Consider the following 27,920-nt stretch of genomic DNA (forward strand, 5'->3'; position numbering starts at 1 on the left):
ATGACTATCATTAAGGGGGCATTGTGCCTATAATGGGATCACTGACCATTATCGGACCTTATGGCAATCATTGTGGGGGTACTTTGAGAATGCAGGGTCGAAATCGGAGTTTTATTCAGTGTTTTATCTTACCCCCTGAGATCCTGCATAAGGGATCATACAATGTGTCCTGTTATTTCATATAGTCATAGAATGAGGGAGTGAGAGAGGGGGCTGTCTATTGAGCGGCTCTACGACGGCGGCCTTTACCTGCGGGGTCTTTAGGACCAATGTTGCAGTGACTATGGGAGTAACATGGGGCTCTGTGAATGCTGCTCTGGGTATGCGGATGGTGACGAACGTTGGATGCGACTTTCTGTTTTTAGTTATGAAAGGAAATGCAGCTCTGAGGCACAAACTGCAGCTCCAACGGGCGACATTCGGAGTGGAGAGACAGAACCGGCGCCTCCACAAGGGCTTGGAAGGTTTATTATTTGGCAATTTCAGAAGATATTTTGACGTTAAATTCTCAGCGTTTCTTCCGTTGTGGGATCAGATCCGCGGCCAGCGCAGCACCAAACCGATGCGGCCCTTGCGGAACTCTGGCTTGTCTATGTCGGCTCTCATCTCCACGGAGATCGGTCGCTGTCTGCCGCGGTCGGTCATCTGGATGTGGTTGGAGACTTTCACTGAGAATTCCTGATGTCTCCTGTGGGAAGAAGACAGACATGGCGGTCACTACAGGAGAACCGAGCTGTCCTACTCCAGTCACACCCAAAGCAGCGGCACATTTCTTCAGACCGTGATATCCTTGATGTAACAGCCACAATGTTCCCCATAATAGCAGCCATAGAAGCGCCACATTGTTCAGCCTCTAGGCCCCCTGGTGCCCCCATAAAGCCTCTGTAATTGCCAGTCACAGCGCCTCCATGATGGCCATAAAGACTCCCAACGGTAAGCCAGAGTGCCCCTCTTATAGCACTGCAGCCCCTGAAATTGTCAGTCACAGTACTATAACCACAGCCATAAAGCTTCCCTGAATGTCAATCACAGGCGCCCACAAGAGTTACAGAGCCTCCTCAATTCTCAAAATCCCCACAATGATAGCTATGGAGCCCCCATAATTGCCTTAGTCCCCTCACAATGATAGCCATGGAGCCCCCATAATTGCCGGACTATTCACCTGCCGAGCATCACTGGACGTCCTGCCCTGACCAATGACCCTGAGGTTAGAGGGCACATGGGACCCCTGCTGCCCATCTGGCCGGCCCCTCTGACCCAGCAGAGCGGTGACTGATGGCAGTGCTGTCCTGTCCCCTCCTCGGAATACGGCTGTTATCAGGGGGTTCAGCTGAGCCCTGGGGTCACTGTGATTGTCTGGGGTGGTCCGATACATCGGGAATGTTAATGTGAGTGGAGGGTCTGTCTGATCGGCCCACAATGCCCACTGGTTGCCATAAATCACAGCATTAACCCTTAACTCATCCTGACCAGTGTCACAAGGGCTCATTGTTATATAGGGAGCTGTAGAAAGGATGAGTCTGAGCTGCCCCAGGACTGGGGGCTTCTGACTTCACATCCTGTGCCCCCTCCGCCCTGCGCACATGGTGCAGATAGTGATCTGTGGACCACTAATGGGAGGCATGAGGGGACAGACACAGGCCTGTGTGATGGCTGGGGCCACCGCCGGCTAATTGACTTTAATTGATTGCATTAGAGAATATCTAATATATAATTGCCTAGAATACTACTTCCTGCAATTTGTGCCAACTTCCGTGGCTTTGTCCGGAGCTATTGTCCGGAGCTATTGTCCGGAGCTAATGTCCGTAGCTAATGTCCGGAGCTAATGTCCGGAGATAAGTGACGTCACCAGTGTCCTACACCCAGGCAGAGCACAGTGGCCCCAGGCAGAGCACAGGGGCCCCAGGCAGAACATGGGGCCCCAGGCAGAGCACAGGGGCCCCAGGCAGAGCACAGGGGCCCCAGGCAGCATATGGGGCCCCAGGCAGAGCACAGGGGCCCCAGGCAGCATATGGGGCCCCAGGCAGAGCACAGTGGCCCCAGGCAGAGCACACACCAAATCGGAGGCCGAGGGGCCCCGCCAACCAAATCGGAGGCCGAGGAGCCCCGCCCACCAAATCGAAGGCCGAGCGGCCCCGCCCACCAAAGCGGAGGCCGAGGGGCCCGGCCCCGCCCACCAAAGCGGAGGCCGAGGGGCCCCGTCCACCACATCGGAGGCCGAGGGTCCCCGCCCACCAAATCGGAGGCCGAGGGTCCCCGCCCACCAAATCGGAGGCCGAGGGTCCCCGCCCACCAAATCGGAGGCCGAGGGTCCCCGCCCACCAAATCGGAGGCCGAGGGTCCCCGCCCACCAAATCGGAGGCCGAGGGTCCCCGCCCACCAAATCGGAGGCCGAGGGGCCCCGCCCACCAAATCGGAGGCCGAGGGTCCCCGCCCACCAAATCGGAGGCCGTGGGGCCCCGCCAACCAAATCGGAGGCCGAGGGGCCCCGCCCACCAAATCGGAGGCCGAGGGTCCCCGCTCACCAAATCGGAGGCCGAGAGTCCCCGCCCACCAAATCGGAGGATAAGGGGCCCCACCAACCAAATCGGAGGCCGAGGGGCCCCGCCAACCAAATCGGAGGCCGAGAAGCCCCGCCCAACAAATCGAAGGCCGAGCGGCCCCGCCCACCAAAGCAGAGGCCGAGGGGCCCGGCCCCGCCCACCAAAGCGGAGGCCGAGGGGCCCCGACCACCACATCGGAGGCCGAGGGGCCCCGCCCACCAAATCGGAGGCCGAGGGGCCCCGCCCACCAAATCGGAGGCCGAGGGGCCCCGCCCACCAAATCGGAGGCCGAGGGTCCCCGCCCACCAAATCGGAGGCCGAGGGTCCCCGCCCACCAAATCGGAGGCCGAGGGTCCCCGCCCACCAAATCGGAGGCCGAGGGGACCCGCCTACCAAATCGGAGGCCGAGGGTCCCCGCCCACCAAATCGGAGGCCGAGGGGATCCGCCTACCAAATCTGAGGCCGAGGGGCCCCGCCCACCACATCTGAGGCCGATGGGCCCCGCCCACCAAATCGAAGGCCGAGGGTCCCCGCCCACCAAATCGGAGGCCGAGGGTCCCCGCCCACCAAATCGGAGGCCGAGGGTCCCCGCCCACCAAATCGGAGGATGAGGGTCCCCGCCCACCAAATCGGAGGACGAGGGTCCACACCAACCAAATCGGAGGCCGAGGGGCCCCGCCCACCAAATCGGAGGCCGAGGGGCCTGGCCCCGCCCACCAAAGCGGAGGCCGAGGGGCCCCGCCCACCACATCGGAGGCCGAGGGTCCCCGCCCACCAAATCGGAGGCCGAGGGTCCCCGCCCACCAAATTGGAGGCCGAGGGTCCCCGCCCACCACATCGGAGGCCGAGGGTCCCCGCCCACCAAATCGGAGGCCGAGGGTCCCCACCCACCAAATCGGAGGCCGAGGGTCCCCGCCCACCAAATCGGAGGCCGAGTTTCCCCGCCAACCAAATTGGAGGCCGAGGGTCCCCGCCCACATCGGAGGCCGAGGGTCCCCGCCCACCAAATCGGAGGCCGAGGGTCCCCACCAACCAAATCGGAGGCCGAGGGGCCCCGCCCACCAAATCGGAGGATAAGGGGCCCCGCCCACCAAATCGGAGGCCGAGGAGCCCCGCCCACCAAATCAAAGGCCGAGCGGCCCCGCCCACCAAAGCAGAGGCAGAGGGACCCCGCCCACCAAATCGGAGGCCGTGGGGCCCCGCCAACCAAAGCGGAGGCCGAGGAGCCCCGCCCACCAAATCAAAGGCCGAGCGGCCCCGCCCACCAAAGCAGAGGCAGAGGGACCCCGCCCACCAAATCGGAGGCCGTGGGGCCCCGCCAACCAAAGCGGAGGCCGAGGGTCCCCGCCCACCAAATCGGAGGCAGAGGGACCCTGCCCACCAAATCGGAGGCCGAGGTTCCCCGCCCACCAAAGCGGAGGCCGAGGGTCCCCGCCCACCAAATCGGAGGTCGAGGGTCCCCGCCCACCAAATCGGAGGCCGAGGGGCCCCACCAACCAAATCGGAGGCCGAGGAGCCCCGCCCACCAAAAGTAAGTGCGGCCCCAAAAGTAAGTGCGCCCCCGGGTGCAAAAGTAAGTGCGCCCCCGGGTGCAAAAGTAAGTGCGCCCCCGGGTGCAAAAGTAAGTGCGCCCCCGGGTGCAAAAGTAAGTGCGCCCCCGGGTGCAAAAGTAAGTGCGCCTCCGGGTGCAAAAGTAAGTGCGCCCCCGGGTGCAAAAGTAAGCGCGCCCCCGGCCCCGGGTGCAAAAGTAAGCGCGCCCCCCAGTCCCGTGTGTGAAAAGTGCTGCTGTAAAGCTGGTAGCGCTGTTCAAGCACCATGTATTTCCTTCAGGAAATGCCCATCTAATATATAATTGCCTAGAATACTACTTCCTGCAATTTGTGCCAACTTCCGTGGCTTTGTCCGGAGCTAATGTCCGGAGCTAATGTCCGGAGCTAATGTCCGGAGATAAGTGACGTCACCAGTGTCCTACACCCAGGCAGAGCACAGGGGCCCCAGGCAGCATATGGGGCCCCAGGCAGAGCACAGTGGCCCCAGGCAGAGCACAGGGGCCCCAGGCAGCATATGGGGCCCCAGGCAGAGCACAGTGGTCCCAGGCAGAGCACAGGGGCCCCAGGCAGCCTATGGGGCCCCAGGCAGAGCACAGTGGCCCCAGGCAGAGCACATGGGCCCCAGGCAGCATATGGGGCCCCAGGCAGAGCACAGGGGCCCCAGGCAGCATATGGGGCCCCAGGCAGAGCACAGTGGCCCCAGGCAGAGCACAGGGGCCCCAGGCAGAACATGGGGCCCCAGGCAGAGCACAGGGGCCCCAGGCAGAGCACAGGGGCCCCAGGCAGCATATGGGGCCCCAGGCAGAGCACAGGTGTCCCAGGCAGAGCACAGGGGCCCCAGGCAGCCTATGGGGCCCCAGGCAGAGCACAGGGGCCCCAGGCAGCATATGGGGCCGCAGGCAGAGCACAGTGGCCCCAGGCAGAGCATATGGGGCCCCAGGCAGAGCACAGTGGCCCCAGGCAGAGCACAGGGGCCCCAGGCAGAACATGGGGCCCCAGGCAGAGCACAGGGGCCCCAGGCAGAGCACAGGGGCCCCAGGCAGCATATGGGGCCCCAGGCAGAGCACAGGGGCCCCAGGCAGCGCACAGGGGCCCCAGGCAGCATATGGGGCCCCAGGCAGAGCACAGTGGCCCCAGGCAGCATATGGGGCCCCAGGCAGAGCACAGTGGTCCCAGGCAGAGCACAGGGGCCCCAGGCAGCTTATGGGGCCGCAGGCAGAGCACAGTGGCCCCAGGCAGAGCACAGGGGCCCCAGGCAGCTTATGGGGCCCCAGGCAGAGCACAGTGGCCCCAGGCAGAACATGGGGCCCCAGGCAGAGCACAGTGGCCCCAGGCAGAGCACAGTGGCCCCAGGCAGAGCACAGGGGCCCCAGGCAGAACATGGGGCCCCAGGCAGAGCACAGGGGCCCCAGGCAGAGCACGGGCCCCAGGCAGCATATGGGGCCCCAGGCAGAGCACAGGGGCCCCAGGCAGCATATGGGGCCCCAGGCAGAGCACAGTGGCCCCAGGCAGAGCACAGGGGCCCCAGGCAGAACATGGGGCCCCAGGCAGAGCACAGGGGCCCCAGGCAGAGCACAGGGGCCCCAGGCAGCATATGGGGCCCCAGGCAGAGCACAGGGGCCCCAGGCAGCATATGGGGCCCCAGGCAGAGCACAGCAATATTTTGGACCACTGTGCGGTGTTTCAGACCCCCTGTGTGATGTCTGGGGCCCTGTTCTTAAGTATATTAAAGATTAAAGTAACGTATATTAAAGTATATTATAGATCAAATTTGACACGTTTATGAGCACCATTGAGTGATATACTCAAGAATGACATAATTTTTCAACATTTTATGGTTTCAAACTGTAAACACTCAGAGTTTTTTTTACTTCAACCAGAAAACCTTAACGGTTCATAAAAAACTTGACTGTTCAGGATATGATAAAAGTCATAGTATTCTGAATCTTTAACTTATAAAGATACCTTTACATGGGGTGATTATTGGTTCCAGAGAGGCTTTCGGCCGATAATCGTACACATGGCTGGTGACAGGACAATACAATATAAACGTTCAAAGGTAAACACTGATAACATTAAAATCTAATATATAATTGCCTAGAATACTACTTCCGGCAATTTGTGCCAACTTCCGTGGCTTTGTCCGGAGATAAGTGACGTCACCAGCGTCCTACACCCGCTCAGGGTGGACAAAGATATATGCCTTCGTGGTGCGCTGCACTTTTCTGATTGGTTGCCGCCTGCCGCGAGCGACCAATCAGAAATGTGCCGTACTGTCAAGAATTGTCAAGAGCTGGTGAGTGCAGCCATTTTTTGTTCTTTCTTACTATTATTTATTAATTGTATTATTCTTACATTTGAATAAATAAAGTGTATATGGATTCTAGACTCCCGATTCTTTAGAATCGGGCTGCCATCTAGTACTATTTATAACAATCTGCCGCTCACAAGGGAAGGGACGCCGGCGACCACCAGCAGAACCAGAAAGACAGCAGTGGTACAGACGGAGCGCGAGTCTGGGCACGGACGAGACCCCAATAATCCAGGAGTAATCCGACCGTCTGCGCTGTTCTAACAAACTTCTGTGTTTCAGTTCCTTCCATTTCTCTCTTGCTGTGAGGGAGTTATTAGATTTTTGGTCACATGCAGAGGGACGTAAGGGTCTGTGCCCACGGTCAGTAATCGCTGCGGGTTGGACGCTGCGGACTTGTGCAGCGTCCAGATGTTAGAGCATAGTGGATGGGATGTCAAGGAATCCCATGCCCGCTATGTGCACCGACGCCGGCGGCTCACCTGCGGAGACGGACATGCGGCGCGTCTCTCCAGACCTATTTCTGGACACGGTGATTCAGCGCAGTTCAGTGATCACATGCGGATTCACCTGCGGTCAGTCGACTGCAGCACTTTGGACGCAGCGACATGAGCTGCCACCTCCGGATCGTGGGCCTAATATCTCTGACAACAGAGGGTTTGCTACAATGTATTAGTCTAGGCCAGTGTTTCCCAAACTCCAGTCCTCACAGCCCCCAACGGGTCATGATTTCAGGATTCCCATAGTGTCGTACAGGTGACAGAAATCCTTGATGATCGTCCATCACCTGCACAATACTAAGGAAATCCAGAAAGCACGATGTGTTGGGGCTGCGAGGACTGAAGATTGGTCTAGGGTCTGCTCTGACTTCCACAGCTTGGACGTCCGGCTCATTCATGTTGATACAGGAAAAACATATCTTTATACCGTATTAGACAGGAGACAAATTATTACAAGAGAAATGATCCAGCTGGAGGTGGAGGCAGTTCAGACTTTGTGAGACTTTATTAGACAACTAAAGCGATAAATAGTTCTTCAAAAAGAAAAATCTTTACATAGCAAACACCTGGCACACCAGTGAGGAGGATCAACGCGTTTCAACTATGAAGTCTTACTCATGATCTGCCATATCAGGATCAACGCGTTTCAACTATGAAGTCTTACTCATGATCTGCCATGATATGGCAGATCATGAGTAAGACTTCATAGTTGAAACGCGTTGATCCTCCTCACTGGTGTGCCAGGTGTTTGCTATGTAAAGATTTTTCTTTTTGAAGAACTATTTATCGCTTTAGTTGTCTAATAAAGTCTCACAAAGTCTGAACTGCCTCCACCTCCAGCTGGATCATTTCTCTTTTTGTCTTCATTTGCTGTGGGTGCTCACCCCGAACCGTGCTGGGCGTTGGCAGGTCTGGGGATTTCGTCTAAGACCGGTAAGCGGACTATATTCCTTTTTTCTTTTACAAATTATTACAATTTGAGAGTCCTCAGTGGTTGATACCTTTTAATGGCGAACTGAAAAGATGGTAACAAATTGCAGCTTTCGAGACTACGCAGGTCCCGTCACTTGTCTTATCTATTGCATTATTCCTGTGTATAAATATGTGACTCTTCAGATTTTGTATTATTCTATATCTGATGAAGAGACCGGAGTAGTATCGAAAGCTGCAATTTGTTACCATCTTTTCAGTTCGCCATTTAAAGGTATCAATCACTGAGGACTCTCATATTTCATATTTGCCTGATACATTGTAACAATCCGGTTTTCCTCCATTTGCAAATGATCCGTTTTCATGCTTCATGGATCTTCGTCGATTACTGGACATCTGAACTTGCACTGATACATTGTAACAAACTATGTGTTATCCTCAGGGAGAATTGTCCACATTGGATGAATTGTAACAAGTTTTCGGCTGGGCGATGTACTGCCAGAATGTGTAAAAAACCAAAAAATAAAAACACTAAGATCAGTGGAGAGGGAACATTGTCACTGCTTGGGCTCTGCTACTCCACGTGATATATTAATAAAGTACCAACAGATCTGCTAAAACTAACACTAAAAACAGGGCACCCAAGGGTGATGAGCGCGTAATACCGGGAGGATGGCGCCGGCGCAGGGCCAGCGGGACAATTTGCAGGACACAAAGGCCCGATTCATCATTTGTGGGTATTTTTCTTTTTAGTCTTGTAGTATTCATTGACATTTTTTGCTCCAAATTCTTCTAAATAACGCATATTACAAAATGTAAAAAAATGCTTTATTTCTTTATCTTTTTTTTTGCACCTTTTTAGAGCAACAAGGCATTTGTTACATTAAAATGTCACACATAACTCCAACATATGCAGAAAAAGTTCTGGAATACTTTTGCCGTAAAAATTGCAAAAAATGAATTTGAGGCAAACGTCTTGATTATAAAAACCTCACCGACAATGGAAGAATCAGGAAAAGCAGTACAGAAATAGAAAAAAATAAAGAATTGGACCCAAAATGTGACCAACCCAACACTTAGAAGGGAGAAGTCAGCAATCGATTACTGCGATCCTAAGGATTAGTGATGAGCGAAAATACTCGTTACTCTAGATTTCTCGAGCACGCTCGGGTGGTCTCCGAGTATTTTTTAGTGTTCGGAGATTTAGTTTTTCTTGCTGCAGCTGAATGATTTACATCTGTCAGCCAGCATAAGTACATGTGGGGGTTGCCTGGTTGCTAGGGAATCCCCACATGTACTTATGCTGGCTAACACATGTAAATCATTCAGCTGCAGCAAGAAAAACTAAATCTCCGAACACTAAAAAATACTCGGAGGACCCCCGAGCGTGCTCGAGAAATCTCAAGTAACGAGTATATTCGCTCATCACTACTAAGGATATTCCAATCTGAAGCAATGATTCAGTGATTTTGGCTTACAATCATAGGAAAAAGTAGAAACCCGTCACCACTTCTACATTTTTCATCCACTCCTAGTTTTGGCTTACAAATACAGATGTAAAATACTGATCAAATACTGAACGTATGCATGTGGCCTAATACTGCACCTATGCTGGGCCACCATCAAGGCATTACTGCCCTTCCTGTTGTACGGGGCCCAGTGAGCAGAAGTAATGAGGGGGCTCAGACCCAGGATATAATAATGTAGTGTGCGCCTGCGCGCCACAGTCGACGGCGCAGATCTCGGCCCAGCGAGCCTTTCTTATAGCTTCACAGGACAACCGTACAGCTCCATGGGACTCTCTCCACCTCTTCTGGGGACGGCACATGCGCAATAATGTCATCGTGTATGCGTCGGCATATAGGCGCCCCACTCTCCAGTAGGACACTAAAAGTGGAGCTGCACCTGGAGGGGACCGTGAAAGGTAAGTATGAGTTTAATAAAATGAATTAAATGGGCTTGGGGAGGGAGAAAGTTATTATAAATTGAGGGTGGGGTATGGGGGACAGTGAATGATGATGTAAATAATCTACTGAGGGTAGGAGACGGGGAAAGCAAATGATGACTTGAAGATGGGGACTGGAGAAAGCAAATAATGATGAATTGGGGGTTGGGGACAGCAAATAATCACTTGAGGGTAGAGGGGTGGGAGAGGAAATAATGATGACTTGTTGTCAGGAACAACTAATGATGACTTGAGGGTGGGGATAGCAAATAATGATGAATTACGGGTGGGGGACAGAATTGAGGGTTGGGGTTGGGGGACAGCAAATAATTATGAATTGAGGGTGGGTGAGAGCAAATTATGATGAATTGAGACTGGGTGATGGGGAGAGTAAATTTTGATGAAGTGTGGGTGGGAGAGAGAGAGGACATGTCATAATGAATTGGGGCTGAGGGGGGCATGTAATTATAATGAATCGGGGGAGCGGGAGGTAGGGAGTGGGGGGCGTTGAGGATGCAAGAGTATGACTGGTAATGAATTGGAGGAAAGAGTACATATTTTTATTAATTTATATATTTATTGAGTGGGGAAAGTGGCAATTTGTAGTTAGTGAGGGAAAATGGTGAATTAAAATTTATATTTGGAATGGTGGATTGCAAAATAACTAATTATATATTAGTTGTGGGTGCACATCAGTATTCAGCTGCGTAATGTAGTAGTTGTGCTCAAGATAACTTATTTTATGCAGAGAAGAGTTCTAGCAGGAAGAAGTGATGTCGGTCTGCACTGGATGAAGAAGAAAAGCGAAGATGAAGGACTTCAACTAGAGATGTCATCGGTGAGTCAGTGTGTTACTTGCGCATAGAGCTACAGTTTAAAATGTCACTGGTGATCACTGTATTACTTGTACACTGACACTATATACAGAGTTCCTGTGTATAATGTCACTGGTGATCACTGTATTACATGTACACTGACGCTATATACAGAGTTCCTGTGTATAATGTCACTGGTGATCCCTGTATTACCTGAACACTGACACTACATACAGAGCTCCTGTGTATAATAGCACTTATGGTAGTAATAATAATATTGAGAGTTTTTTTTATTAATGATCGGTATTGTGGTATTCGGTCACTATGTGGTGATAATATGTGGTCTGGTCATGATGTGGCTGTATTTGTTCCTTGTATGTGGTATTATTTGGGCAGAGTAATTAAAATGACAGAGAAGTACTTCTCAGCACAGGTGTAGGAGCAATCAGGCGCTGCAGTCTTCTGGCTCCTGTCTGCTGCGGAAGCCCTGTAACGATAACTACTATAATACTGCCCCTATGTACAAGAATATAACCACTATAATACTGCCCCTATGTACAAGAATATAACTACTATAATACTGCCCATATGTACAAGAATATAACTACTATAATACTGCTCCTATGTACAAGAATATAACTACTATAATACTGCCCTATGTACAAGAATATAACTACTATAATACTGCTCCTATGTACAAGAATATATCTACTATAATACTGCCCCTATGTACAAGAATATAACCACTATAATACTGCCACTATGTACAAGAATATAACTACTATAATACTGCTCATATGTACAAGAATATAACTACTATAATACTGCTCCTATGTACAAGAATATAACTACTATAATACTGCTCCTATGTACAGGAATATAACTACTATAATACTGCCCCTATATATAAGAATATAACTACTATAATACTGTCCCTATGTACAAGAATATAACTACTATAATACTGCTTCTATGTATAAGAATATAACTACTATAATACTGCCCCCTATGTACAAGAATATAACTACTATAATACTGCCCCTATGTACAATAATATAACTACTGTAATACTGCCCCTATGTACAAGAATATAACTACTATAATACTGCTCCCTATGTACAAGAATATAACTACTATAATACTGCCCCTATGTACAAGAATATAACTACTATAATACTGCCCCTATGTACAAGAATATAACTACTATAATACTGCTCCTATGTACAAGATTATAACTACTATAATACTGCCCCCTATGTACAAGAATATAACTACTATAATACTGCCCCCTATGTACAAGAATATAACTACTATAATACTGCCCCTATGTACAAGAATATAACTACTATAATACTGCCCCCTATGTACAAGAATATAACACTATAATACTGCCCCCTATGTACAAGAATATAACACTATAATACTGCCTGTATGTACAAGAATATAACTACTATAATACTGCCCCTATGTACAAGAATATAACTACTATAATACTGCTCCTATGTACAAGAATATAACTACTATAATACTGCCCCCTATGTACAAGAATATAACTACTATAATACTGCTCCTATGTACAAGAATATAACTACTATAATACTGCTCCTATGTACAAGAATATAACTACTATAATACTGCTCCTATGTACAAGAATATTACTATAATACTGCCACTATGTACAAGAATATAACTACTATAATACTGTCCCTATGTACAAGAATATAACTACTACAATACTGCCTCTATGTACAGGAATATAACTACTATAATACTGCTCCTATGTACAAGAATATAACTACTATAATACTGCCCCTATGTACAAGAATATAACTACTATAATACTGCCCCTATGTACAAGAATATAACTACTATAATACTGCCCCTATGTACAAGAATATAACTACTATAATACTGCCCCTATGTACAAGAATATAACTACTATAATACTGCCCCTATGTACAAGAATATAACTACTATAATACTGTTCCTATGTACAAGAATATAACTACTATAATACTGCTCCTATGTACAAGAATATAACTACTATAATACTGCCCCTATGTACAAGAATATAACTACTATAATACTGCCCCTATGTACAAGAATATAACTACTATAATACTGCCCCTATGTACAAGAATATAACTACTATAATACTGCTTCTATGTACAAGAATATAACTACTATAATACTGCCCCTATGTACAAGAATATAACTACTATAATACTGCTCCTATGTACAAGAATATTACTATAATACTGCCCCTTTGTACAAGAATATAACTACTATAATACTGCCCCTATGTACAAGAATATAACTACTATAATACTGCCCCTATGTACAAGAATGTAACTACTATAATACTGCTCCTATGTACAAGAATATAACTACTATAATACTGCCCCTATGTATAGTTATATGAAATTAACTTTGCTTTATTTAGTTCTTGGTCATAATGATGAATACAGTAATTTCTTTGGAAGCCCCTGTTTTAGGGAGGTGCAGAGTGATGACCCCTTTATCCTGTATAGTTATAGATTCTCTTGGAGATGGCGATGAATCTTCACCCCGGTACATTTTACAGGTGACAGGTGTCATAATTCATACTCTGTGGGGGGAGGGGATATCACGTTGTTTCAGGTGGGGGGGGTGAAAGTCACCCGTGTTGGCTTGTTTCCATGGTGATGAGAGGTAGCAGCGCCTCTGCTTCTCTCCCACTGGAGATGCAGATTTTGCACTTGTTCCATTTTTAGGCTGAACTATCAGGTGTGCGAGGCTTTAGTTCCTCGGTCCTCGTTAATCACGCAAGGTGTCTCCGTACCCTTCGCTCTTGTGTCTCCGTACCCTTCGCTTTGGGGTTTCCGTACCCCTCGCTCTTGTGTCTTCGCACCCCTCGCTCTTGTGTCTCCGCACCCCTCGCTCTTGTGTCTCCGCACCCCTCTCTCTGGTGTCTCCATACCCCTCGCTCTTGTGTCTCCGTACCCCTCACTCTTGTGTCGCCGCACCCCTCGCTCTTGTGTCTCCGCACCCCTCGCTCTTGTGTCTCCGCACCCCTCTCTCTTGTGTCTCCATACCCCTCGCTCTTGTGTCTCCGTACCCCTCACTCGTGTCGCCGTACCCCTCGCTCTTGTGTCTCCGTACCCCTCGCTCTTGTGTTTCTGTACCCTTCGCTCTTGTTTCTCCATACCCCTCGCTCGTGTCTCCGTACCCCTTGATCTTGTGTCTCCGTACCCCTCGTTCTTGTGTCTCCATACCCCTCGCTCTTGTGTCTCCGTACCCCTCGCTCTTGAGTCTCCATACCCCTCGCTCTTGTGTCTTCGTACCCCTTGCTCGTGTCTCCGCACCACTCGCGCTCGTGTCTCCGTACCCCTCGCTCTTGTGACTCCGTACCCCTTGCTCTTGTGTCTCCGTACCCCTCGCTCTTGTGTCTCCGTACCCCTCGCTCTTGTGTCTCCGTACCCCTCGCTCTTGTGTCTCCATACCCCTCGCTCTTGTGTCTTCGTACCCCTTGCTCGTGTCTCCGCACCACTCGCGCTCTTGTGTCTCCGTACCCCTCGCTCTTGTGTCTCCGTACCCCTCGCTCTTGTGTGTCCGCACCCCTCGCTCTTGGATTTCTGTAACCCTCGCTCTTGGGTTTCCATACCCCTCGCTCTTCTGTCTCCGCACCCCTCACTCTTGTGTTTCCGCACCCTTCGCTCTTGTGTCTCCCCACCCCTCGCTCTTGTGTCTCCGCACCCCTCGCTCTTGTGTCTCCGCACCCCTCGATCTTGTGTCTCCGCATCCCTCGATCTTGTGTCTCTGCACCCTTCGCTCTTGTGTCTCCGTACCCTTCGCTCTTGTGTCTCCATACCCCTCGCTCGTGTCTCCGTACCCCTCGCTCGTGTCTCCGTACCCCTCGCTCTTGTGTCTCTGCACCCTTCGCTCTTGTGTCTCCGTACCCCTCGCTCTTGTGTCTCCGTACCCCTCGCTCTTGTGTCTCCGTACTCCTCGCTCTTGTGTCTCCGTACCCCTCGCTCTTGTGTCTCCGTACCCCTCGCTCGTGTCTCCGTACCCCTCGCTCTTGTGTCTCTGCACCCTTCGCTCTTGTGTCTCCGTACCCCTCGCTCTTGTGTCTCCGTACCCCTCACTCTTGTGTCTCCGTACCCCTCGCTCTTGTGTCTCCATACCCCTCGCTCTTGTGTCTCCGCACCCCTCGCTCTTGTGTCTCCGCACCCCTCGATCTTGTGTCTCCGCACCCCTCGATCTTGTGTCTCTGCACCCTTCGCTCTTGTGTCTCCATACCCCTCGCTCTTGTGTCTCCATACCCCTCGCTCTTGTGTCTCCGCACCCCTCGCTCTTGTGTCTCCGCACCCCTCGATCTTGTGTCTCCGCACCCCTCGATCTTGTGTCTCTGCACCCTTCGCTCTTGTGTCTCCGTACCCCTCGCTCTTGTGTCTCCGTACCCCTCGCTCGTGTCTCCGTACCCCTCGCTCTTGTGTCTCCGTACCCCTCGCTCTTGTGTCTCCGTACCCCTCGCTCTTGTGTCTCCGTACTCCTCGCTCGTGTCTCTGTACCCCTCGCTGTTGTGTCTCCGTACCCCTCGCTCTTGTGTCTCCGTACCCCTCGCTCTTGTGTCTCCGTACTCCTCGCTCTTGTGTCTCCGTACCCCTCGCTGTTGTGTCTCTGTACCCCTCGCTGTTGTGTCTCCGTACCCCTCGCTCTTGTGTCTCCGTACCCCTCGCTCTTGTGTTCTCGTACCCCTCACTCGTGTTTCCGACGGCTGATTTATAGAGCTGCGTTATAACAAGACTCTGGGGATGTGTTGGAGTCACAGGCAACACTCAATGTGAAGTGGACCTCCGACAGCTGGTGGCAGATCTCCACTGTCAGCCATTCCTCCTCCATGCACAGTGACTTCGGACAGACATTCAGGTGTTTTCAAAGTCTTTTCAGAATTCTTTAGTCACATCCTAAAATCCTTCTTTTGTCCGTCATCTGACATCACGGGACATTTCGGACAGCATATACACATTAGTCTGTTGATCCTGCTAAAGTCTGCTGACTGTTGTTACAGGTAAGGCTGGATACAGGGCGACCAAACATGTTCGGTCGGGAGCCAAACCCACCAATTTTAGGAGGAATAACTGGGTACGTCTTGTGTATAGGGGCATCGTGGCAGATCCTATTCTAAAGAATAATTGGATATATTGGATTTAAACATGCCCAATTCTTATTTATTGCAGAGGACAAACTACTGCCAGGTGATTCTGGAGGAGAGGATGGACAGATCTAGAAGGGAGCAGAGTTTGGAGAGGACAGAAAAGTCTAGAGTAGGACTGAGGTGTCCTATTATTCTACAAATTGTATGTAAGTGTCCTACAGATGCAGTTTTTTGTTTTTCCCATAACTTCATGGATGGCTTGTGTATTGGTGTCTTTGGATCACTGACATTAATCTCAGTCTCCTGTGATTAGTTGTCAGGTGCCCAATTACAGGAAAACTACTTAAGAAAACTGTGCCACATTATTTTAGCAGCCGCAGATTTCCGTGCAACCCTGGATGGTCCAGATGGATGGAGTAGTGGATGGTTGGTGTGCGGCCAACTTGTCCCAACAAGGCTGCGACGCTAGAAATTACGTAGTGGAGTCATGTTTTGGCCGGAATCATGGGAGAGCTGGTACCCTCTAGGATCTCTGATGGTGTGAAACAGACTTTAACAAAATATATCGAGTTTCTGTTGATCACTTTTCTCCATGGTACAAAAAAGAAGAATCGTCCGTAGAAAAATCATCTCATGCTGACAATGCCCATCTCATGCTGCAAAGAAGCCTCCGAGTCATTGGCTGCTATGGGCATAAAGGGAGATAAACTCCTGGTGCGGCCACCACCCTCCCCTGACCTCAGACCCAGTGAGAACCTTTATAGTATCCTCAGCAGATGATCTATGAGGGTGGGGGGCCGATCACCTAGGAACAGCAGCTCCGGGGCGATTCTGGTCCTGCAAAGAAATTCAAGCAGAAACTCTCCAAAAACTCACAAGTTCAATGGAGGCCGAATTCTGGGGGTGAAATCACAGAAGGGTCCGGTGTGACCTGGACTCGGCCTTAGGCCGGGATCACACACAGCGAGATACGGCCGAGTCTCGCAGGTGAAATCCCTCCTCTGGCGCCGGCACCACATGGAGCAACACATGGAGCCGCACGCTCCGCTCCCAAGTGCCGGCACCAGAGGAAGGTTTTAACCTACGAGACTCGGCCGTATCTCGTGTATGTGTGATCCCGGCCTAAGGAGGATTCTGCTGGAAAAGCTTCTGATGTCAGTAATGTGACGACTCAATGCTGCAGATCCAACAAATGACCGATCTCAGCTCTTTACAACCTGTAAAACACTCGGATTCTTGTTATTCGGAAGAATTTGGTGAATGTCAAGGATTTTTTTGTTTTCAAATAAATCCTGATATTGGGAGATTTGTCCAAAAAATGTGATTTATCCTCCAACGGTCGATGATTGAACATTACACGATACTATCTGCTGAGCCGTGTATCTAATCCTATCCTGTGTGATACTGACTGCTGAGCTGTGTATCTAATCCTATCATGTGTGATACTGTCTGCTGAGCTGTGTATCTAATCCTATCCTGTGTGATACTGTCTGCTGAGCTGTGTATCTAATCCTATCCTGTGTGATACTGTCTGCTGAGCTGTGTATCTAATCCTATCCTGTGTGATACTGACTGCTGAGCTGTGTATCTAATCCTATCCTGTGTGATACTGTCTGCTGAGCTGTGTATCTAATCCTATCCTGTGTGTTACTGTCTGCTGAGCCATGTATCTAATCCTCTCCTGTGTGTTACTGACTGCTGAGCCATGTATCTAATCCTATCCTGTGTGATACTGTCTGCTGAGCCGTGTATCTAATCCTATCCTGTGTGTTACTGTCTGCTGAGCCATGTATCTAATCCTATCCTGTGTGATACTGTCTGCTGAGCCGTGTATCTAATCCTATCATGTGTGATACTGACTGCTGAGCTGTGTATCTAATCCTATCATGTGTGATACTGTCTGCTGAGCTGTGTATCTAATCCTATCCTGTGTGATACTGTCTGCTGAGCTGTGTATCTAATCCTATCCTGTGTGATACTGTCTGCTGAGCTGTGTATCTAATCCTATCCTGTGTGTTACTGTCTGCTGAGCCATGTATCTAATCCTCTCCTGTGTGTTACTGTCTGCTGAGCCATGTATCTAATCCTATCCTGTGTGATACTGTCTGCTGAGCCGTGTATCTAATCCTATCCTGTGTGTTACTGTCTGCTGAGCCATGTATCTAATCCTATCCTGTGTGATACTGTCTGCTGAGCCGTGTATCTAATCCTATCCTGTGTGTTACTGTCTGCTGAGCCGTGTATCTAATCCTATCATGTGTGATACTGTCTGCTGAGCCGTGTATCTAATCCTATCATGTGTGATACTGTCTGCTGAGCCGTGTATCTAATCCTATCCTGTGTGACACTGTCTGCTGAGCTGTGTATCTAATCCTATCCTGTGTGATACTGTCTGCTGAGCTGTGTATCTAATCCTCTCCTGTGTGTTACTGTCTGCTGAGCCGTGTATCTAATCCTATCCTGTGTGATACTGTCTGCTGAGCCGTGTATCTAATCCTATCCTGTGTGTTACTGTCTGCTGAGCCGTGTATCTAATCCTATCCTGTGTGTTACTGTCTGCTGAGCCGTGTATCTAATCCTATCCTGTGTGTTACTGTCTGCTGAGCTGTGTATCTAATCCCATCCTGTGTGATACTGTCTGCTGAGCCGTGTATCTAATCCTATCCTGTGTGTTACTGTCTGCTGAGCCGTGTATCTAATCCCATCCTGTGTGATACTGTCTGCTGAGCCGTGTATCTAATCCTATCCTGTGTGATACTGTCTGCTGAGCTGTGTATCTAATCCTATCCTTGTGTGATACTGACTGCTGAGCGGTGTATCTAATCCTATCCTGTGTGATACTGTCTGCGGAGCCATGTATCTAATCCTATCCTGTGTGATACTGACTGCTGAGCTGTGTATCTAATCCTATCCTGTGTGATACTGACTGCTGAGCCGTGTATCTAATCCTATCCTGTGTGATACTGACTGCTGAGCTGTGTATCTAATCCTATCCTGTGTGATACTGTCTGCTGAGCCATGTATCTAATCCTATCCTGTGTGATACTGTCTGCTGAGCCGTGTATCTAATCCTATCCTGTGTGATACTGTCTGCTGAGCCGTGTATCTAATCCTATCCTGTGTGATACTGTCTGCTGAGCCGTGTATCTAATCCTCTCCTGTGTGATACTGTCTGCTGAGCCGTGTATCTAATCCTCTCCTGTGTGATACTGTCTGCTGAGCTGTGTATTTAATCCTATCATGCGTGATACTGTCTGCTGAGCCATGTATCTAATCCTATCCTGTGTGATACTCTCTGCTGAGCCGTGTATCTAATCCTATCCTGTGTGATACTGACTGCTGAGCTGTGTATCTAATCCTATCCTGTGTGATACTGTCTGCTGAGCCGTGTATCTAATCCTATCCTGTGTGATACTGTCTGCTGAGCCATGTATCTAATCCTATCCTGTGTGATACTGTCTGCTGAGCCGTGTATCTAATCTCACTATTTGTGCTGCAGTCTCAGAGAAGGTGCAGGACTACTCCCCCATCATGCTGTGTAGTGGGGTCTTACAATAGTCTGCACAGTCCGGGCCGCTGGGTCATTGCTGCGTTGCTCCGGTGTTGCGGCCTCTCGGACTTTGGCTGCAGATTTTGCGTTTGGTCAATGTTTTTGCTATAAATCTGTTTGTCTTCTGCAGAATTAATGTAATTAATATTTAATATCTTTGTGGTGGCCCCTCTGGCGGGCTCTGTGGCAGGCTCTGTGGCGGTCTTTGAGGCGGTCTTTGTGGCAGGCTCTGTGGCGGCCTTTGTGGCGGTCTCTGTGGCGGCCTCTGTGGCGGTCTTTGTGGCAGGCTCTGTGGCGTTCTTTGTGGCGGGCTCTGTGGCGGCCCCTGTGGTGGGCTCTGTGGCGTTCTTTGTGGCGGCCCCTGCAGCGGGCTCTGTGGCGGTCTCTGGTGGTTTCTGTGGCGGGCTCTGTGGCGGTTTTTGTGGTGGCCCCTGTGGCAGTTTTTGTGGTGGTTTCTGTGGCGGGCTCTGTGGTGGGCTCTGTAGCGGTCTTTGTGGCGGGCTCTGTGGCAGTCTTTGTGGCGGGCTCTGTGGCGGGCTCTGTGGCAGTTTTTGTGGTGGCCCCTGTGGCGGTCTTTGTGGCAGTTTTTTGTGGTGGCCCCTGTGGCGGTCTTTGTGGCGGGCTCTGTGGTGGTTTCTGTGGCGGGCTCTGTGGCAGTCTTTGTGGCGGGCTCTGTGGCGGGCTCTGTGGTGGTTTCTGTGGCGGGCTCTGTGGTGGTTTCTGTGGCGGGCTCTGTGGCAGTCTTTGTGGCGGGCTCTGTGGCAGTCTTTGTGGCGGGCTCTGTGGTGGTTTCTGTGGTGGGCTCTGTGGCAGTCTTTGTGGTGGCCCCTGTGGCAGTCTTTGTGGCGAGCTCTGTGGCGGGCTCTGTGGTGGTTTCTGTGGCGGGCTCTGTGGCAGTCTTTGTGGCGGGCTCTGTGGTGGTTTCTGTGGCGGGCTCTGTGGCAGTCTTTGTGGCGGGCTCTGTGGCGGGCTCTGTGGTGGTTTCTGTGGCGGTCTTTGTGGCGGGCTCTGTGGCAGTTTTTGTGGTGGCCCCTGTGGCGGTCTTTGTGGCAGTTTTTGTGGTGGCCCCTGTGGCGGTCTTTGTGGCGGGCTCTGTGGTGGGCTCTGTGGCAGTCTTTGTGGCGGGCTCTGTGGTGGTTTCTGTGGCGGGCTCTGTGGTGGTTTCTGTGGCGGGCTCTGTGGCAGTCTTTGTGGCGGGCTCTGTGGCGGGCTCTGTGGTGGTTTCTGTGGCGGGCTCTGTGGCGGTCTTTGTGGCGGGCTCTGTGGTGGTTTCTGTGGCGGGCTCTGAGGCAGTCTTTGTGGTGGCCCCTGTGGCAGTCTTTGTGGTGGCCCCTGTGGCGGCCTTTGGCTCTCTCTCCCCCGGAGCTTCTGTTCGGGGCCTTATTTAAACAGTCGCTCTCCTTTATGAGAAATCCTTGAGTCCGAGATAAACATTTCATGGGAGTATGAATCACATGTGACCGGGATTCTCTCTATCTACAGCGCAGCGCTGCATCCGGATTATCACAGGGTAACATCTCATATCATGGATGCAATCAACAAGTATATTCACTGCAGCGCCCCCTATCTAGGAGGAATCTATAAATCTGTTCATCCTGAGCTTCCTATTTCATGAACAGAATGCCATAACTACAGTGAAGCCGGACACATAACTAGACATGGAATACAGGGGGTAACAAGCAATATCTCCAGATGATTGACAACCCTAAGAGGCGGTCATGTGACAGGCTCTGGGCCAATTACAGGCTGAGGAGCGGATGATGTATAATGTGTGTTGCATCCTCTCATCGCTGCACATGGTAACGAGCCGCTGCCCCTCCGGGGGTCCCGGGGATGAGCACTAATGATCCCAAAGGCAGCTCTGATTCATATTATACTCCAGGCCCCTCCGAGACCGAGAAGTAAAAGTAAACAACCCCCAGGGTCCTATCTCTAAAAATCTACATCCCCTGGAAATGTCACCTATGGAGAGCAGTGAGGAACGATGGAAGAACACAGAATATGCACCAGACAAGGCACGATGTATGGAGACCCCCGCCTCCCTCCCATGGGTGGTAGCAGCTAACCATAATACAAGGACGTGTATAAATCCGTCTGTGACATAACTGTGCAGCCCAGATAATGGGGGTCCTAAGGGAAAAATGACCCCACACGAGAGGTCAGAGGCAGGCTGTGCCACTGCTGCCGCTCTTATGTGCCCTTTTTACAATGATTTTTGTAAATTTGTAAACCCCATCTCACTTCAAACCCCAGATTAGATCCCCCCAAAAATCCAGACCCCATAAATAAATCCAGGACAAGTCTCAAACTAATTCATACCCATTCCAGACCCCCAAAAGTCACAGCAAAAAAAAAAAAATAAGATTCAGACCTGAGGCCAGACCCCAAATTTAATCCAGATCTTGTACATGACAAAACAACAACAAAAATATCTAGACCCCGACCAAGATAATCCGGAGCCATTCCAGACCCCCTTGTAAATTCAGAGCCCAGCCCAGGAACCCCCATCAATCAAATTAAATCTACACCAAGTTCCAAAACAAATGTAAACCTTTACTGGACCCCAAAGATAAATTAATCCAGACCAAAAAATAAATCTAGACCCCAAAAATCACAGCCTTCAAGTGTAACCGGCATTTACATCTTATTTCATAAATCAACAGCAGACACAAAAAAAACATCTTGTAATATATGTTATCAACGAAATCTGCTTCGTTCTCCTCTAGGACTGATCTTTCATTTTCAGAATTCTGAATTCCTGGGTAAAATGTGGATTCAGTGAAGACATGATGTTACATTCCGAGAAGAAGCAAATGGACGCCTATATTAACAGTACAACACTCCAACAATCCTGTAACAATCGTGTAGAGGTAAAGTCAGACACGGCGCCCAGGGTTCAATCCAAGACACCAATACATAGTCAGGAGATAAAGATACAGTATCTACAGGAGCTTCTCACAGAATTAGAATATCATCAGAAAGTGAATTTATTTCAGTTCTTCAATACAAAAAGTGAATCTCCTATATTCTATAGAGTCATTACACACAGAGTGATCTATTTCACGTGTTTATTTCTGTTAATGTTGATGATTATGGCTTGCAGCCAATGAAAACCCAGAAGTCATTATCTCAGTAAATTAGAATACTTTATTTCACCATCTTGAAAAATGATTGTAAAATCTGAAATGTTTCCAACTGAAATGTATGATCAGTAAATGCACTCAGTACTTGGTCGGGGCTCCTTGTGCATCAATTACTGCATCAATGCGGAGTGGCATGGAGGCGATCAGCCTGTGGCACTGCTGAGGGGTTATAGAAGCCCAGGTTGCTTTGATAGCAGCCTTCAGCTCGTCTGCATTGTTGGGTCTCGTGTCTCATCTTCCTCTTGACAATACACATAGATTCTCTATGGGGTTAAGGTCAGGTGACTTTGCTGCCAATCAAGCCCAGTGATACTGTTATTTTTACACCAGGTATTGGTACTTTTGGCAGTGTGGACAGGGGCCAAGTCCTGCTGGAGAATGACATTTCCATCTCCATAAAGCTTGTGGGCAGAGGGAAGCATGAAGTGCTCTACAATGTCCTGGTAGACGGCTACGCTGACTTTGGTCTTGATAAAGCACAGTGGACCTACACCAGCAGATGACATGGCTCCCAAACCATCACTGATTGTGGAGACTTCACACCAGACCTCCAGAAGCTTGGATTGTGGCCTCTACACTCTTCCTCCAGACTCTGGGACCTTGGAGCACTGACAACAGTCCGGTTCTTGTTCTCCTTGGCCCAGGTAAGACGCTTCTGGCGTTGTCTATTGGTCATGAGTGGCTGACACAAGGAATGTGACACTTGTAGCCCATGTCCTGGAGACGTCTGTGTGTGGTGAAGCAATGACTCCAGCAGCAGTCCGCTCCTTGTGAATCTCCCCCACATTATTGAATGGCCTTTTCTGAACAATGCTTTCCAGGCTGCGGTTATCCCGGTTGCTTGTGCACCTTTTTCTACCACACTTTTTCCTTCCACTCCACTTTCTATTAATATGCTTGGATACAGCACTGTGTGAACAGCCGGCTTCTTTACCAATGACCTTTTGTGGCTTCCCCTCCTTGTGGAGTGTGTCAGTGACGCCTTCTGGACATCTGTCAGGTCAGCAGTCTTCCCCATGATTGTGGAGCTACTGGAACAGACTAAGGGACCTTTATAAACACTTAGGAGCCTTTACAGGTGTTTTTTGTTATTCTAATTTACTGAGATAATGACTTTTGGTTTTTCATTGGCTGTAAGCCATAATCATCAACATTAACAGAAATAACGTGAAATAGATCACTCTGTGTGTAATGACTCTATAGAATATATGAGTTTCACTTTTTGTATTGAAGAACTGAAATAAATTAACTTTTTGATGATATTCTAATTTTGTGAGAAGCATCTGTGTATATATAGATGGTTGTGGGGACTATAAATACCCTTAATTGTCCCCGTCCATCACCCACCTGACAGCGGAGGTTCACACCCAAGTATGTGTGATATGGCGCCATCGCTCCACGTCGATGTCCCTGGACACCCTACAAACCCCTATACTACGAAAAGGGGGTAAAGCACACAAAAAAAGCAAAAGAAAAGTTACATTTTAGGGTTCTGTTTGCTTCTGTGGTTTTCATGATATTGAAGCTCTATGGTCTATTCATTTTTCGGCTTTCTTTCAGCACCACCTGTCCTCTCCTATCTCAGTAACGTAACATTCGGTCTTCATTGAGTACAGATTTTACCCATGAAATTAGAATTTTGATAATGAAAGTTCAGTCCGAGAGGCTCAAAAAAAGCAGATTTCCCTGAAATGAGAGGTTCCGCTTCTTATTTTCATGTGTACTATTGATTTATGTATTAAAAATTATAACGACGATTACTCCTTAAATTAATTCCATTACACATCTCCACCTATTGCAGACCTTACACCAGATCCCAAAATTAATTCGGACCCCAAACCAGGCCCCCAAATCAATCCAAACCTTAGAGCCCCTAAATCAGTTAAGATCTAAGGCCAGACCCCTCTCCCCTACTTACTGCTACCTACTGTCACTTACTGACACCGGTCCATTACTGCACTCTGCTGACAGACGTGGTGCATGTGCCCGTGACCCCGATACTGAACACTGAGGGGCTTCCTAACCACTGGGGTCCTGCTGTATGGATGGGGCAGTGTGCACAGGGCCTGAGGCTGCAGCAGGCGCAGTACACAGGAGCTGTCCGCGGTGCTGATCCGGGCCTGTGAGCAGTGAGGGCAGAGGGTTATAATCACCATTGTCTGCAGTGTATCTAATCCCATCATGTGTGATACTGTCTGATGAGCTTTGTATCTAATCCTCTTCTGTGTGATACTGTCTGCTGAGCGGTGTATCTAATCCTATCCTGTGTGATACTGTCTGCTGAGCTGTGTATCTAATCCTCTCCTGTGTGATACTGTCTGCTGAGCGGTGTATCTAATCCTATCCTGTGTGATACTGTCTGCTGAGCGGTGTATCTAATCCTATCCTGTGTGATACTGTCTGCTGAGCCGTGTATCTAATCCTCTCTTGTGTGATACTGTCTGCTGAGCGTTGTATCTAATCCTATCCTGTGTGATACTGTCTGCTGAGCCGTGTATCTAATCCTCTCCTGTGTGATACTGTCTGCTGAGCTGTGTATCTAATCCTCTCCTGTGTGATACTGTCTGCTGAGCGGTGTATCTAATCCTATCCTGTGTGATACTGTCTGCTGAGCTGTGTATCTAATCCTATCCTGTGTGATACTGTCTGCTGAGCCGTGTATCTAATCCTATCCTGTGTGATACTGTCTGCTGAGCCGTGTATCTAATCCTCTCCTGTGTGATACTGTCTGCTGAGCGTTGTATCTAATCCTATCCTGTGTGATACTGTCTGCTGAGCCGTGTATCTAATCCTCTCCTGTGTGATACTGTCTGCTGAGCCGTGTATCTAATCCTATCCTGTGTTACACTGACTGCTGAGCCGTGTATCTAATCCTATCCTATGTGATACTGACTGCTGAGCTGTGTATCTAATCCTATCCTATCTGATACTGACTGCTGAGCTGTGTATCTAATCCTATCCTATCTGATACTGACTGCTGAGCCGTGTATCTAATCCTATCCTATCTGATACTGACTGCTGAGCCGTGTATCTAATCCTATCCTATCTGATACTGACTGCTGAGCCGTGTATCTAATCCTATCCTGTGTTACACTGACTGCTGAGCCGTGTATCTAATCCTATCCTGTGTGATACTGTCTGCTGAGCCGTGTATCTAATCCTATCCTGTGTGATACTGTCTGCTGAGCTGTGTATCTAATCCTATCCTATGTGATACTGTCTGCTGAGCTGTGTATCTAATCCTATCCTGTGTGATACTGACTGCTGACCCGTGTATCTAATCCTATCCTATGTGATACTGACTGCTGAGCTGTGTATCTAATCCTATCCTATGTGATACTGTCTGCTGAGCCGTGTATCTAATCCTATCCTATGTGATACTGACTGCTGAGCTGTGTATCTAATCCTATCCTATGTGATACTGTCTGCTGAGCCGTGTATCTAATCCTATCCTGTGTGATACTGACTGCTGAGCCGTGTATCTAATCCTATCCTGTGTGATACTGTCTGCTGAGCTGTGTATCTAATCCTATCCTGTGTTACACTGACTGCTGAGCCGTGTATCTAATCCTATCCTGTGTGATACTGTCTGCTGAGCCGTGTATCTAATCCTATCCTATGTGATACTGACTGCTGACCCGTGTATCTAATCCTATCCTGTGTGATACTGTCTGCTGAGCTGTGTATCTAATCCTATCCTATGTGATACTGACTGCTGACCCGTGTATCTAATCCTATCCTGTGTGATACTGTCTGCTGAGCTGTGTATCTAATCCTATCCTGTGTGATACTGACTGCTGAGCCGTGTATCTAATCCTATCCTGTGTGATACTGTCTGCTGAGCCGTGTATCTAATCCTATCCTGTGTGATACTGTCTGCTGAGCCGTGTATCTAATCCTATCCTATGTGATACTGACTGCTGACCCGTGTATCTAATCCTCTCCTGTGTGATACTGACTGCTGAGCTGTGTATCTAATCCTCTCCTGTGTGATACTGTCTGCTGAGCCGTGTATCTAATCCTATCCTGTGTAATACTGTTTCCTCAGCTGTGTCTGCTTTCTGATATGGCCGGGGGTCTCTTATTCTCTGGGCTGGAGGGGGCCGTGGTGGAGTCTTTGTTCTCAGGTCTGGGGTGGGGGTTAGATAAATGAAGGACTAAACAGCACAATATGTTTCTTGTTTATGGAAAGCGCCGTCAGCTGGGGACCCCCATGAGCAGATGTCGGGGGAGACCTCGTCCCAGTCCGGCTCATTTCATGCCCGTCATGTCCTCTATACCGCGAGGGGCGGGGGGCTCCCATGGGGGCGGCAGCACTACCCTGAGCACAAGGGGCAGAATTCAGTCTTTTGATACCTTACAGGCTTAAATTGCAATTCCTTAGACCAATGTTGGAATCACTCAAATCCATTTCGGACAACACAGATGACAGATGTCTGTCAGTGAGGAATGGGGGTCCCAGCCGAGCCACCAGTGGACACTACCTGAATACACAGGCCCTGGTGACAGCACAGAATGGGGCTGACTCTGGATAGTCTCTAGAACTGTTCCCTGTTATCAACCATGTCAAGCTTGGGAGGTACAATATATTGCTATAACCCCACCAAACCTAAAGGCACGGGCTCTGCCGTGGGTCCGGGGCATAGACAAGATGGGGAGAGGAGGAGGGCGGTCTGCTACAGGAGATCCGACAGCTGGAGTCTCCAGTGAACCTAGACCGCTTCTCCTTTGGTGAGGACGAGCCAGCAGAGGAAACCCAGAAGAGGAAGAAGAAAACGAAGGAGACCGCACGGGAGGTGGTGAGTTACAGATATGTACTGATGGATGATGTTACACCTACCACCTCCTGTGTAAACCCCACCAAACCTAAAGGCACGGGCTCTGCAGTGGGTCCGGGGCATAGGCAAGGTGGGGAGAGGAGGAGGACGTCCGGCGGTGCTGCCGTCTGTGCGGGGAACAGTGCAGGGGGCGAGGCTGTGGAGGTACTCACGGCGCCGGACATAGGGGACCCCGAGGAGTTTCCCTCTCTGCCCTCTGCGGCTAAGCTGGTTATCACCGGGGCCAAGGAGGGCGGGAGGATGTCCACGCCATTGAGAAAGGGGGACGGTGTGGGCCGACTCCATCCCTGCTCACTACGGCTGAGCCGGGGCTGTGGGGGGCAGGTCCGAGAAACATGGTGCGGCGAAAGGAGGGCGCACTGTTGTGACAGGGGCACAGTGCGTCTCAACAGAGAAGAGGCACGCAGCTGTGACAGGGGAGCAGCGTGTCCAAAAAGCACAGAAAAATCAGGAAAAATCATCTGCAGGGAACACTGGGCGCCCTACTGCGACAGGGGGACAAAGTGCTCCAGCACCCAAACGTGACACCAGGACCCCGAAGTCTATGGGTGCGGGGCAGGCGGCACCCCCCAACGAGCAGCGGGCCCAGAATAATAAAATACAAACTGCTGCAGTAGGGGGGCAAGGCGCTCCAGAGACACAACAGAGCACCAAT

General features: G+C 49.9%; 1 protein-coding gene across 3 annotated transcripts in view; it reads right to left on the bottom strand.

The window, feature by feature from the left end:
• Positions 1–422: 422 nt before the first annotated feature.
• LOC143781340 (unconventional myosin-Ig-like) overlaps positions 423–27,920 on the bottom strand; it is a 213,258-nt gene continuing 185,760 nt past the window's right edge. For 2 of the 3 annotated variants that reach the window (XM_077267893.1, XM_077267895.1), the window contains one exon: positions 424–688. In XM_077267893.1, coding sequence (XP_077124008.1) covers positions 532–688 — 157 coding nt within the window. In that variant the 3' untranslated portion in view covers positions 424–531. Of the gene's footprint in view, positions 689–27,920 lie in introns of all 3 variants that reach the window. The other variant, XM_077267894.1, reaches the window with a different exon arrangement.

Source organism: Ranitomeya variabilis, chromosome 6 (genome assembly GCF_051348905.1).
Source record: "Ranitomeya variabilis isolate aRanVar5 chromosome 6, aRanVar5.hap1, whole genome shotgun sequence".
NCBI classification, from domain to species: Eukaryota; Metazoa; Chordata; class Amphibia; order Anura; family Dendrobatidae; genus Ranitomeya; species Ranitomeya variabilis.